The 12525-nt window shown below is 38.8% G+C and overlaps 6 protein-coding genes across 6 annotated transcripts; 3 read left to right on the top strand and 3 right to left on the bottom strand.

Annotated features, from left to right (window-relative positions):
- Nucleotides 1-226: 226 nt before the first annotated feature.
- On the bottom strand, nt 227-1954 carry cap1 (adenylyl cyclase-associated protein Cap1; the record flags this gene model as incomplete). Its single annotated transcript, XM_056183004.1, has 2 exons — nt 227-1820; nt 1896-1954. The coding sequence occupies 2 exons, from the start codon at nt 1952-1954 to the stop codon at nt 227-229; spliced, it is 1653 nt and encodes a 550-aa protein (XP_056039125.1).
- Nucleotides 1955-3065: 1111 nt separating this feature from the next.
- On the top strand, nt 3066-3860 carry SOMG_04216 (Schizosaccharomyces specific protein; the record flags this gene model as incomplete). Its single annotated transcript, XM_056183003.1, has 1 exon — nt 3066-3860. One exon carries the CDS (start codon nt 3066-3068, stop codon nt 3858-3860), a length of 795 nt encoding a protein of 264 aa, XP_056039124.1.
- A 472-nt stretch (nt 3861-4332) lies between these two features.
- alp16 (gamma tubulin complex GCP6 subunit Alp16) lies at nt 4333-6558 on the bottom strand (the record flags this gene model as incomplete). Its single annotated transcript, XM_056183002.1, has 1 exon — nt 4333-6558. The coding sequence occupies one exon, from the start codon at nt 6556-6558 to the stop codon at nt 4333-4335; it is 2226 nt and encodes a 741-aa protein (XP_056039232.1).
- Nucleotides 6559-7468: 910 nt separating this feature from the next.
- On the top strand, nt 7469-9190 carry srp68 (signal recognition particle subunit; the record flags this gene model as incomplete). Its single annotated transcript, XM_056183001.1, has 3 exons — nt 7469-7638; nt 7693-8566; nt 8615-9190. 3 exons carry the CDS (start codon nt 7469-7471, stop codon nt 9188-9190), a joined length of 1620 nt encoding a protein of 539 aa, XP_056039234.1.
- Nucleotides 9191-9355: 165 nt separating this feature from the next.
- cdc31 (spindle pole body half bridge protein, centrin Cdc31) lies at nt 9356-9949 on the bottom strand (the record flags this gene model as incomplete). The annotated part of the gene is made up of 2 exons (XM_056183000.1): nt 9356-9591; nt 9655-9949. The coding sequence occupies 2 exons, from the start codon at nt 9947-9949 to the stop codon at nt 9356-9358; spliced, it is 531 nt and encodes a 176-aa protein (XP_056039123.1).
- A 304-nt stretch (nt 9950-10253) lies between these two features.
- mug174 (coilin-like protein Mug174-like) lies at nt 10254-12095 on the top strand (the record flags this gene model as incomplete). The annotated part of the gene is made up of 1 exon (XM_056182999.1): nt 10254-12095. The coding sequence occupies one exon, from the start codon at nt 10254-10256 to the stop codon at nt 12093-12095; it is 1842 nt and encodes a 613-aa protein (XP_056039562.1).
- Nucleotides 12096-12525: the final 430 nt, after the last annotated feature.

The raw sequence follows: 12525 nt of genomic DNA, 5'->3' as shown, positions 1-12525 counted from the left end.
AAGACATCATTGAATGGATGATAAAAATACGAAATTCACCATCACGGATATTTCATTGGAAACGCTTCCTATGGGAATCGAGACTCAGTACATCGTCCTGTCATAAATTAAATAAATATAAATATACATTTATATTCATATTTATATACTTCTTAAAGAAATGATAAAAGCGGTTCATCCAAAAACAATTTATGCCATATACTCATTTCTTATTCATACTTTGCGTTTACTCGTGACGAACGATTTCGGAAACAAGTTCTCCCTTTTCGTTAATTCTATGCTTGATTTGTTCAGGAATAGCGCGTTCAGCATAGTCTCCATCCTCAGTAGGAACATTAACGTTCAAACTGGAAGAGTTACTAGTGGTAATCTCTGTTTTGAGAGAGTTTTTACTCAAATAAACGGCTCCGCCGTCGCATTGATCAACGACAATCATAGGTACGTAGTCCATGACTTGACAACCAAAATTACTACATTTGGTAATGTCAAAAGCGGCAACCAAAGCGTCCACGACAACGCTTGTACGCTTGCAATTTGACAAGGAAACTGCATTAAGCTTTCCCTTGATTATCAAAGTACAGTTGGAACAGTCGATGACTTGCACAGTGTGCTTCAACTCAACGCCTTCCAAGACGATGCTATGGTTGTTGACTTGATTTTCAACAAACCACTTGGTATTTTCCAACTCAATGCGAGGAGCTTTTGCTGGCTTCGGTGGAACGGCTAATTCGTCCTTAACTCCGGAAGAGGTAGTCTTGGGTTTGGGACCGGGTGTAGGACCGGTCTTTCGTAAATCAGGGTTTTTATGGGTCATTTCATGCTTATCGACTTTTCGGAGGCCAGAGGTGATGACTTCTCCTTTATTGATTTCGGCAAAGACAGAGCCCATGCCGGTCTTTTCATCTCCCTTGGTCTCTTCCTTGTCCTTCCAAAAGTCGTTCGATGGTGGAGGAGGAGGTGGTGGGGGAGGCAACCCACCAGCTCCGCTTGAAGATGAATTTCCTGAGGATTCATCTTGTTGTTGCTTGTTGGCAGCGTTTTTCATAACATCCTTCAAAGGAGGAGCGTCAGGTTTGTTGGACCAGACCAAGCCGGTTTTGTAATGGGTCTTGACGTAGTTGACAAGTTCCGTCAGCAGGGTAAGGTACGAACGGACCCAAGAAACCTGAAGTTCGTCTTTTCCTTTGAAATCCTTCAAAACACGGTTTGCGTAGAATTGAGAGGAATCCTTCATTTCAGACATGAAAGAGACAGGTGCAGGTTCAATGGTGACCCAACCCAAAACGCTAATACCACTCATGACGGTAGAGAGTTGGTTGAACAAAGGATCCGTACGGTGTTCATCACGGATATTGGTCGTGCTAAGAAGCTCGGATTGAATGGGCTTCAAAAACTCAAAAAATTCAGGGGACTCGTATTCAGGCTTCTTTGCTTTCATGGCGACGACCAAGATGCCGCGCAAGAGCTTGAATGCATTCTCGACGTGTTCACTTTGTTGTTGGACAAGTCCACCAAGCTTTTTACTTGATTGAACATATTCGTTGAGGTATTTGGAACAGAACTCGTCATAGGCAGCAATGGAAGGAGAACTAGAATCCGACTTGCCGTTGCTGGAACTATGGCGAGGTGTTACGTTTGGAGACGAGTGTTCCCGGACAGCAGCGATGGCAGGGCTATTGGTACCGTTGTGGGAAGTATGGGAGTTCATCGAAATGCTGTGGGTTTGGGCATTATGGTCTCTGGAAGCTCGGTGCAAATTGGGAAGAGGCTGATGGCCGCTTTCCACTAGATCCTCTAAACGAGAGGTTGCCGCTTCCAATCTAAACAAACCCGGGATTAGTGACACTTGGATTTGGCGGAGAACGAAATGGATGCATGTTTATGACAGAACTTACCGTTTGAGAATCGTAGTAAAATTGTATCCAGCCTCACGAAAATTAATGCTATCAGACATCTCTCTAGAAAAGATGCGTTGGCAGAAGGTACGTGTGCGTTCACCATGGCCAGCGTCATGTAGACAACTTTAGGTAACAGGATATGCTGTACCCTGTAGTTCGTATGTAAACAATCCGAGTTTTTTTTAGAAAAGCGTTTTTCTTTTCTAATGATGGGAATAAAAGAAATTTCGAAAAAAAAATGAAAAAAAAAGAAGAAAATAGTTTGTTTTTTGTACTGCTATATTTTCAACTCATTACTTGTTCAACTCGATGCTTTTCTTCTAGTACATAGGACATAGGATATTTCCATTGCCAGCCAAATCAAAAAGGAATTTTTTCATTTTCCTCTTTTTTATTTTTTTATTTCAATATTAATTTAATTTAATTAAATTCTATTCTCATTTTCTTTGCTGCCTGTCATGAGTCTCCCAAGGCAAAGGCAAACACTGGATGGCAAAAGGCTACATCTTTTAGTATGAGCGCTCCTCCAATAGGTGATCTAATCTTCGTACTGATAATCAACCAAACAAACGAGTACACAGAGACACCTTCGACAACAAAACTACTTACACAACTACATTACATCCTTTAGAATCATTTTTTCCTTCTTTTCTGCACTTTCCATCGAAAATGTCTTGTTTTGCTGCTTGTTCAACAGGGTTCAAACACAGGGTGGCTTGTTTACATCGACGCATGACTTCTTGTTTATTTATTTACATTTGACGTCATATGCGTTGCTGGGTGAACTATAAAGTCCGCTACGAGTATTGAGTGGTCTAAACGGCTCGGTCGCCACGTAGATCTTTCTTACGAAATATGTAAACAATCTTGCCTATCTATGACTATATAAGCACTCAGCTGCGACGTTTTGCCTACGTCTTACAAACTCATTCATCCATCTTTGTACAATCTATAAGGTTTAAAAAGAAAGAAAGAGGACTTGTAAAAACTTTCATCGTCTTTCTATACCCATTGATCCTTCTATTCGCATTGATCCTTTGAAAAGCCTTTGATTCATTAAAAAAATACTTGTTTACTCATTTTTTTTCCATCCATTGTTGTAAAAAGTTTCAACTCTCGATTTACGATTTTCGATCATCTATTATCTATTTTGATTTTTTTTTTAAAATGACATCCTTCTCTCTCATAAACCCTCTTTCTGCCATCTTTTTGGCATTGGTTTTGTTCCAAGCATGTACTGCTTCAGAGATCAGCAACGATGGTCTCAAAAAACGCTCTGCCCTATATCCCGACATGAATAGCAAGATCGCAAACACTCCTTACTACAACATTTCTGAAGGCACCTATTGCCATGTCTCTGGTTCCAACCTTTGTGTGTCTCCTCAAGTCATTGCCATCTGTGCCAACCACAGTACTGTTCTTTTGAACTGCCCCACCGTCCTTGGGTATCCCAGCGACCAGGGTGCCTCTTGCATCGCCACGGAACCTTATTATGGTCTTACTCGCGGTCTGTGTCAAATCGGTGCCTCTAACTCTTCTGGAACTAGCAATTCTTCCAATTTTGACACCAAATCTTCTTCCCCTAGCAAGAGTTCCAAGAAGAGCGCCTTACCCAAGCTCTCTTTAAGCTACTCCAATGTCGTTGAAAAGCCTCTTCTTTTCGCTCGTGATTCTCTTGATCAATGGGCTTGTAATAAGACTTACTGCAACGAAGAGTATCCCCATCTTGTCAATACTTGCTTCAACGGTACCCAATACCCAGTCAATTGCAACAACGCTTTGCGCACTGCTTATGGCGGTGCTACTTGCCAAAACATTGGTTACGAAAATCAAGGTATTTGCGTCTATACAAACAATAGCCGCGCCCTTCCCAAATTAAATGCAAGCAATTCTTCTTCTTCCTTTATCAACCTAAACAAGACCTCTCTCTACCGTTACCGCAATGACGCTTTCATCTGGTAAACATTCCTATTTTATTTTATTCTATTCTATTTCTGGTAATTGATACCCTACTTTTTTAATCTCTCCATCCCTCCTTCGCATATGTTTTCCCTTTCCGCAATATTCTGTTTTGGGTTTGCTAGCCTTTTCACGTTGTTATAATCAGTGACCGGTTTCATCTCTAAAATTGATTTTGTCTTTTTCTTTTGTTATTTTTCTTTTCTTTTTGGGCATACTTAACTCCTTCTGTAGTACAATTTATTTTTAATATCCAAGCAAAAAGAAGCTTTATTTACTTTTCCGAGAAAACTCGTTTCAACAAGCCTGTGATCTATATATTTACATTTCAATGTTTCTTTATTATGCATCTACAATATTTTTACAGTTACTAGCTGTTTTTATACTTCTCCATTATAAATGTAAAATATTATAAAATATCTATCTAATGTTGAAGTGTAAATGTATGTGTAAGTGTAGCATACAAATTGCCTTGTTATTCAGCCATCGTTTCCTTTCCTTCGTCTAGGAAGGGATTATTGGCTTCTATTTCTTGCATTAATAACATCAAACTTTGTTTATGCTTCTCATTTATTTCAGATGAAAATAAGCTGATCGGCCTGTCTGATGAAAACGAGGAAAGCGATAGGAAAGAATCAGTAAAGGAAGAAATGGCTTCTGGAATAACAACATGTATTAGATCAAATATTTTGCTCTTCATGTTTTGGTAAAAAAGCCATTTTTCGATTCTGACCTTTTTCTCCCAAAGCCGTCGACTTTGCTGGAATTCGTATTCTATAGACGCTTTATGCTCAAAAAAAAGTGATACCATGGAAAAAATTTTAGAATACAGATCTAATATTTCTTTTGGAAATAACATCTGTAATGGACCGGAAATCTTGCACTTTAGACCTAATGCTCCAAACGTCTTGGGTCGGATTTCTCCTTCGTGGTAGTGTAAGAGCATATGTATATTAGAACTTGCAAATTCATTCAAACCAAGGCGCTCTACTTCATGAAACGTGCATTGTTTCGAAGAAGATGCAAACGCTACGAATGCATGCTCCAAGGAATACGGATCATCTAATCCAAAGAAATCATCTCGAATAAAACACATTATTTCGTCAACAAATGCCGGGCTTTGGAAGCAGCATATATTTTGTAAAAGCGATAATACCTGAGAAGCAAAACATTGCGTAAACAAAGATTGATACAGGGCTCGCATAAGTACCAGAATATAGTCCTGAATCGGATTGTATATACACAATTGCATAACTAGACTTAATGGTAACGTTCCCTCTGGCCCTTCTACAAAGTGTAAATCGGGGACCTCATCATCGATGTTTGGAGTCATATTCATCTTTTCAAGCAGAACTTCAAAGTTTTCTTCTTCATTGACGTTTCGTTTCTCCTTTGAATACTCATCGTCTGATAAATCTAAGGATGCTGCCTTTGGTCGGGGATATAGAAAGTTCTCACTAAGGGAGAAACCAACTTTGAGAGAAGTAGCTAACTTTGGTCGCAATGCTTCAAAAAATACAGGATAATCTTGAATTATAGTGAAAGAATCCAAGAATTCAGCTAGAAGCAGGGTAAGCTCAGAAGGAAAAAAGTTAGGAAATGTATGTACAAAATTTTGTATACGCTTATTGGTAACCGTAAAGTCCAATGCCGCATTTAATTTTAGGAAAAAGGGGTCAGAACAATAAGCAAAGCATTCCAAAGCTATTGGATAATTTTTAGTGTTTTGGCACATATTCGTATAATCATAAAGAGCGTTCATTATAGATATAGTATCTTGACGAGCAGGTGGAATATGCAAAACATATTCGAGCATATGAAACAAAGGATCAAATCTTCGGATATAAGTCAGAAGGGATAAAGGCCCACACGTTGGTGAGTGGGTATCATATAACCAAGCCTGTAACTCATTCCGATACTGAGTAATACCATTTGCGCAAAAGTTGAACAAGTAAAACTGTCCAATTGATACGGGATTTTTGATTTTCTTAATAGAGTTGCGTATTAAAGTACCAAACGAAACGAACTTTGTGGTAAAACTGGTAAAGGAAAGCTGAGACGTTCCAGACATGGAAACGAGATTAGAAACACAGAACGTCGCATCCTCGTTGTCCCAAAAGAATAAAAAGGTTTCGAACCCTTGTACCAAAGCACATAATGATATATAGACTTGTTGAGACGAAATTTGTTGAACAGGAACATCGGGAGAGCCGTCTTCATGTAGAAACGCGTCGTAGATGAAAGGAGGACACTCTGAAAAGAATGGAGTCTTTGCTTCTTTCGAAAGAAAATTTGTCCCCTCCCAATTTGAATAGCAACCTAAAACGTTCGAGTCGATGAGCGCGTTTTGATTATAGGAGGCAGAATCCAAATCCGGACTCTGAGACTTTATGCGCTTCCTATCGGCAACGGATTCTAAAAAATGGCTTCCAGCTACATCTTCATTCACCGTTTCGTCCTTGTAATCAATTAAACCAGAGGTAGTGGAAACACTTAAAAAAACGTCTTTTCCGAGCAATGTATTATCCTTCGCTGAGGAAAACTCTTCTAAGCCTGCTGATAAGTCATAATATTTTCGTTTGGCGCTTTCATTTTCATTTAAAACCCCTAGCTCTCGCAAAAGAGTTGGCTCTAATGAAGGGAGCGGTAATCTGGTACAAGTTTCGAAAGGAAACAAATCACTTTTCCTACCAACATTCATTCCATATTGCGTCTTTCATCCAAATAGCCAGTTTTTCTGTTATTTTGAAATGAATCGACTTGCTGACAATTCTTCTTGTTTTATGAAGTGGTAGTTGGTAAGCGACAAGCAAAGTCCAAGCAGTAAGCATTTATGAAACACCTTGTCTAAGGTCTCCGAAAACGATAATATTATTCCTTTCTTTGATTTTACACTATTGTATTCGTTGTAGCAACTACCTCTACTGTTGTTTTTGGTCTTGTTATTGTTTACTAACGCAGAATACCGAAAGTATGCGAAATAATTCATGGTTAAGCCTTCCATTGCTATTATCGTGTTTTTATAAGTATTTAAAATGTTGGTAACTTGCTGCCATATGTTGAAAAGTCGTTTTACATGGAAGCGTTAAAGTTGAATTCTGTAAAACTCGTTTGTAACTTAACTCTGTCTTAGTTGTTCCCAATACTGTAGGAGAATAGGAAAATTGTACTTCTGTTCAATGTGCAATCCACATGCGACAGTTTACTGTGTTCACGAGCGCTTACAAGTTGAAAGCCATGCATGTCAAGCACCAAACTGTGTTAATGAAGGACATTTCTTCTGTGTCAATCAACTATTATCATCAACTCTAATAAAGTGCACCCAAATGGAACACATCCTTTCAATGAATAGACAATAGTCAAAATGCGATTTTAAGATTCTCGAGTAATTGTTTATTAACGCAAAAGTACCATTTCGTTAAGTATGTGAGAAAGTAGTTCTACACTACGTAAAGCGGGTTTAAAACCTAATGGAAAACCGCACTATAAACTAAACAAGGCACCATAAGAAGTGTGCTTAAATTTGTTTTCGAAAAATTAGCGATGTAATGTATGCACGAAGCAGTGCTTAGTCGGAAGGATCGCGTGTGCAGAGCCAAATTCTTCAAAATATGGAAAAAGCAGGGTTTTATCTATTGCCTTTGCTTCTGGAGGCTCGCTCTGATCATTTTTATGAAGGGACTGAGTATATCAGATACTTATCACAGCGCATTCATTCCCTGAGGAAAGCTTTAAACATTACTCAGAAAGGTGGAAAGCCAAAGACATCGGCTGACAAGAGGTATTGAAAATTAAGAGAGGTATAAGTTTGAATAAAGTAGCTAATATGATTAAGATTCGCAGAAGTCCAACTGTTAAATGCTGATCGCGCATTCCAACAATATGCATACTTGCGATCTTCTCAACGTCAACATGCTCTTCGAAGACTGAAACGGGGGTTGCAAGCCTCCAAGGAATTGGTTTCTTTTTGCGAGGTAAAAGATCATAGTAATCATCTTTTTATTTTAGAGGCTGCAGCTTTCATGAAATACATTGAAGGTACATTTTATTACGAGAAGCGATCATGGGAAGATTCTTTGCGCTCATTCAGTTCTTCTCGCTTAGCATTTCAGCAATTGCAACGGTCTCTGAAAGAGTTGTCAGACCATCAACGAGGAGTCTTCAATGAATTAGTTGGACAAATCGACTCTACCATACGCTATGTCGCCCAGCGAAGCGGCTTAGAAAACCAGACAGAATCATTAGACGTTCTTATGCTTGCAAATGTTTCAAAAGAGGATTTAGTTGTTCAACAAATTCGAGTTTTGAACCCTCAGATGTTAGAATCGAATGCTGAAGATCAAGCCGGTACTTCCTCCATCACTCAAATCACCTGGCGTAATCAAACCGTTCAGATTACACATCCCGAAATAGTATTGGCTTTGTACGGTATTCATGATGTTCAGGCAAGCATGGAAAGCTCTACAAGTGTAAATGATCGTTTGCTTGGTGCTTGGGCCAATGCTGAAAAGACAACAAAAAGTATTTTGGATGGTATTTCCCCCGAAAGTAATGAATATCAGGAGCTTTCAATTTGCTATAGTTATCTTGCATATAACCTTATCGTGCTCAGAATTCAGCGGGACATTCATACCCAGGAACAGCCAATCGTTACGAATTTGCTGGCAAATTTAAGAGCTCATCAAAGCTTGTATGATACAATCATCAAGGTATGTTGTTTTTTTTCGTCTTGTACAATCTGTCTAACAATTATTTAGAATATTGAAGCTGCCAAGAATTTACCGGGTATCGCAAAAGATAGCGGCATGATGGTACAGCTGGAAGCTCAGATCAATATAGCTAAAGCTAGGCGATGCCAGGTCATTGCCGAAGCCTATCAATCACGAGACAAAGCCAAAGGACTTGCTATGTGTATCCGTGCAGGTAATTATTATGAGGAAGCAAATGATTGCCTTCATAATTTTGAGGAAAACCCTCTGGAAATAGCTTTTGATATTGTTGCGGAATTGCAAACAAAGCCTGAAGATTTGAAGAAACGAATTTTACTTTTGCGAAGCTTGGCTTCTATGGAAATGATTAATCAAAAACCGAAGGACTTATCGCTGGTCGAGTCTATGAATCAGTATGCAACTGTGGAGTCGGAGGAACCCTTGAACTTAACTCAATTGAATTTACGACCCATTCCTGCTAAACCACTTTTCTTTGATTTAGCCATTACATACTTAGGCCAACAAACAGAATTTGGAAAAGCCAAACCAGAAGTTGAGGAACAGGATCCTTCATCCAAGAGCAAGACAAAGGGTTTTTTCCGAAGCTTACTTGGAAAAAGATAATAAACCAATTACTAAATTATGTTACCTATAAATAAAGAGACTATATACCAGCATAAAAAGTTAAAAACGAGAGAAGATAGAAGACACAAAAATTTTGCTATAGCCATGAATTGTATAGAGAATTCGGGAGAAATGATACCAGCCATATGAACGCTCGTGTATGCATCAAGCCTCATCCATCATTATGCTTATAAATTCCTGCTCATTGATTTCACCATCTTGATCAAGATCAAACTCTTCAATCATAGCTTCCAATTCTTGATCATCAATGTTTTCATTCAACTCTTTAGCTACGCGACGAAGATTCCGTATGCTTATTTTACCAGTTTCATCATCATCAAACAGCTCAAAAGCTCGTTTAATCTCTTCCAGAGGATCTCTTTCAACAATTTTTTCGGTCACTGAATTATATTAGCCAAAATTCATTAGATAAAGCACTTTTGGGTACTATATAGGTAACTTACTGACGCGAACAAAATCCTCCATTTGAAGGTATCCCTTTCCAGTTTTGTCAAAGTCGCGTAGAATTTTCAGAACTTCTGACTTTTCTGCATTAAACCCTAAGGCACGCATAGCAGCCCGCAATTCATGATAATCAATTGCATTGTCTTTGTCAGAGTCAAATAGTTTAAAAGCCTCATGGATATCTTGTCGCTGTTCCTCTGTGATCTCTACTCGAGCCGGAGCATAGCTAGTTAGCCTTGCAGGCGTAGGAGAAGTGGCTCTGGGACGTCTTTTCGCTCGCGCGTTTGCAAACATTGGAATTAGAAAATGGCAGGTTTATTGTCTGTGTGTTCACGACTATTTACAAAATACCGACGGCACCCGAGTTCAATAAAGTTAATAGCGCAGTCCATAATTCTGCACTATTTGCGTATATTTGAAAGTAAATACTCCAACAGTAAACATTGTATACTTTCTTCCTCTATGTGACAAAAGTCGAGAAATATTTGGGTAAAACGCAAGCCTTAGGTAAATTTTTATTTTTAAAAATAGAATATAATTGATGCTTCTGGGAATATTTGTGGCTTAATACGAGACACACAAATTTGAAGAATTGACAATGCTCTTAAGGATTCGAAGCTGTGACCCTTTAATACCTATGCAGCAGTGGATTCACACTGCTGAATTAAATTTGTCTGACAAAACGAGTTCCATCGCCGACTTGTTGTATAGTATACTGTTATTTAATTTTGGTGATTGTAAGGATGGACGATCGATCCTTGTAGGACCAGGAAACCAAGCCAAATATGCATTAGGAAATGAATTGTTTCTACAACTTGTGAAGGATGATTTTTCTTTACCAATTTCTATGTCATATCATTTATTTTTGAGTGATTCAGATATATTGGAATTGCGCGTCCTTCCTAGAGAAGAAGCGTTGTTGCGAAGCTGCGAAGTTATGGCTTTACGATTAAGTTCATCTGCTTCCCTGGAAACTGCTCTTCGAGAATGGAGCAAAGCCATACAGGGAAGAGGAAACAAAGCGCATACCCAAAATACTCAAGCTCCTAAACAAGCCAACTTATTAGTTAGTTCCTCTTTACCGTACGCAACTCCGAACCATAGTGACCTTACTACAAAAAAGCGTGATGCGGCTGCTCCAACGGCAAGGAATGATACGTACACCTCAAAGAAAAGTAAGTTGGATCATTTTATGGAAAGCGACATTACTATCAATCCCATGAAGGAAAAAGTCAATTTTCAACCTTTGGCAATGAAGAACCAACAAAACCCCGTAGAAAGCCAGAAGTCAGCAAAACCTTCTTCAAGCGAATCTTCGGAATCCGATGATTCATCGGGTGAATCCTCCTCTGCTGTTTCTGTATCTGTATCTTCTGATGCTGCTTCCGTATCCACCGCTGCCACTTCGTCAGAAGAGGAAAGTTCAGAAAGCAGCAGTTCTTCCTCTGACGATACCGCTTCAGACTCAGACTCTTCAGCCAGCGACAGTGAGTCTTCCAATTCTCAACAATTGGATCATTATGTTAAACAATCAAATGACGTGTCCAAGAGCAATACTTCTGGGTTTTCTCACTCTCTAAATACAGCAAACGAAATGTCTTATTTTCGTGATTCCTCTGCCTTGCATTCAACGAACCCGGATACCCTTTATTCTGGGAGTACAATAGATGGCGACCGAACGACACTTTTCGACACTACAGATTTCCTTAAGTCCTCTCCCAAAAATAAAAGACAATCCAGTTTGGAGCAAGAAAGTGACATTGTGTATAAACGTTTCGGTGATTTTGAAACCGATTCAGTCGACGTTGGCACTTCTGATTTTCGGTCTGCCCATGATAAAAATGACACTTCCAATAATCGTTCGTTTCACGAATTTGATGAAGATCCGGATAATTCAACTTCGGTTCAGCCACCGGGTTCCGGTAGCTCTGCTACTAAATCAAGAAATCTCCGACGAAAAAAATCCAGGTTGATGAAGAAATACGGTCAAGATGTGGAATCTATGCCAGGTGATTTATATTTAGCTGATAGACCGTATCCATCGGATGAAAGCAAAGATTTGAGTGAGGGACAAAGCTCTCTTCTTAGTTCAGATATAATTAAAGTTGAACACCGCTACAATGCGATACCTGTACTAAAAAATGCAGAGTTAGACGTTGAATTTCCTCCGGGTAGTTTACTACGATTTACCATCATGGACTTAAATGTCAATACCTACACGCCTGAGATTTCTGAAAAGTCAGGACGAGTCATTACCTCAAATGAGAAAGAAGTTAAGATCCAGTTAGACACGAAACATCGGTACAAAATTAAGTATGGTTCTGATGGTGAAATTATTCAAGGCCGTTTTGGAACCATACCAGACGAGCAGCTTGTAGAGGGTATCGTGACTTATGGGTGGGATCTTATGTCAGACATTCACAAGCTTGTACAGTCCTGAATCGATAGTTACATTTTGCATCTTTAATTCGCCCGATAATATAAGTCCAAGGCTCGAACGATTAATATCTTCATTTTTCCTGGATTTACATTACAATTATATAATTAATTTACAGTCTTTCCTTTTAGTTACATAGATTTATAAATAGATTTGGTTTACTTCAGGCATACCTTTTTAGTAATTAGTACTTGGAACCTTATATCAAGGAAGAGAAGATTAAAGGTTTTTAAAATTCTAGTTTTAATTATCACAATGTTTTTCATCAAAAAAACAGACGAGTTCATTTTTTACCCGCTTTTGTTTGTAAATATTAAATTTGCTTATGGGTAACATGTTACTATACACTGCGAAAAGACTGAAGGTGCACGCTTCAAGCAAAACGTTTACTGTAAACAAGCTACAAGCTGCTGAAATATAAAACGCAGAGTTT

This window comes from Schizosaccharomyces osmophilus, chromosome 3 (assembly GCF_027921745.1).
Source record: "Schizosaccharomyces osmophilus chromosome 3, complete sequence".
NCBI lineage: Eukaryota > Fungi > Ascomycota > Schizosaccharomycetes > Schizosaccharomycetales > Schizosaccharomycetaceae > Schizosaccharomyces > Schizosaccharomyces osmophilus.
The sequence above is the reverse complement of the archived record's forward strand: the minus strand, read 5'-3'. Positions and strand labels throughout refer to the sequence as shown.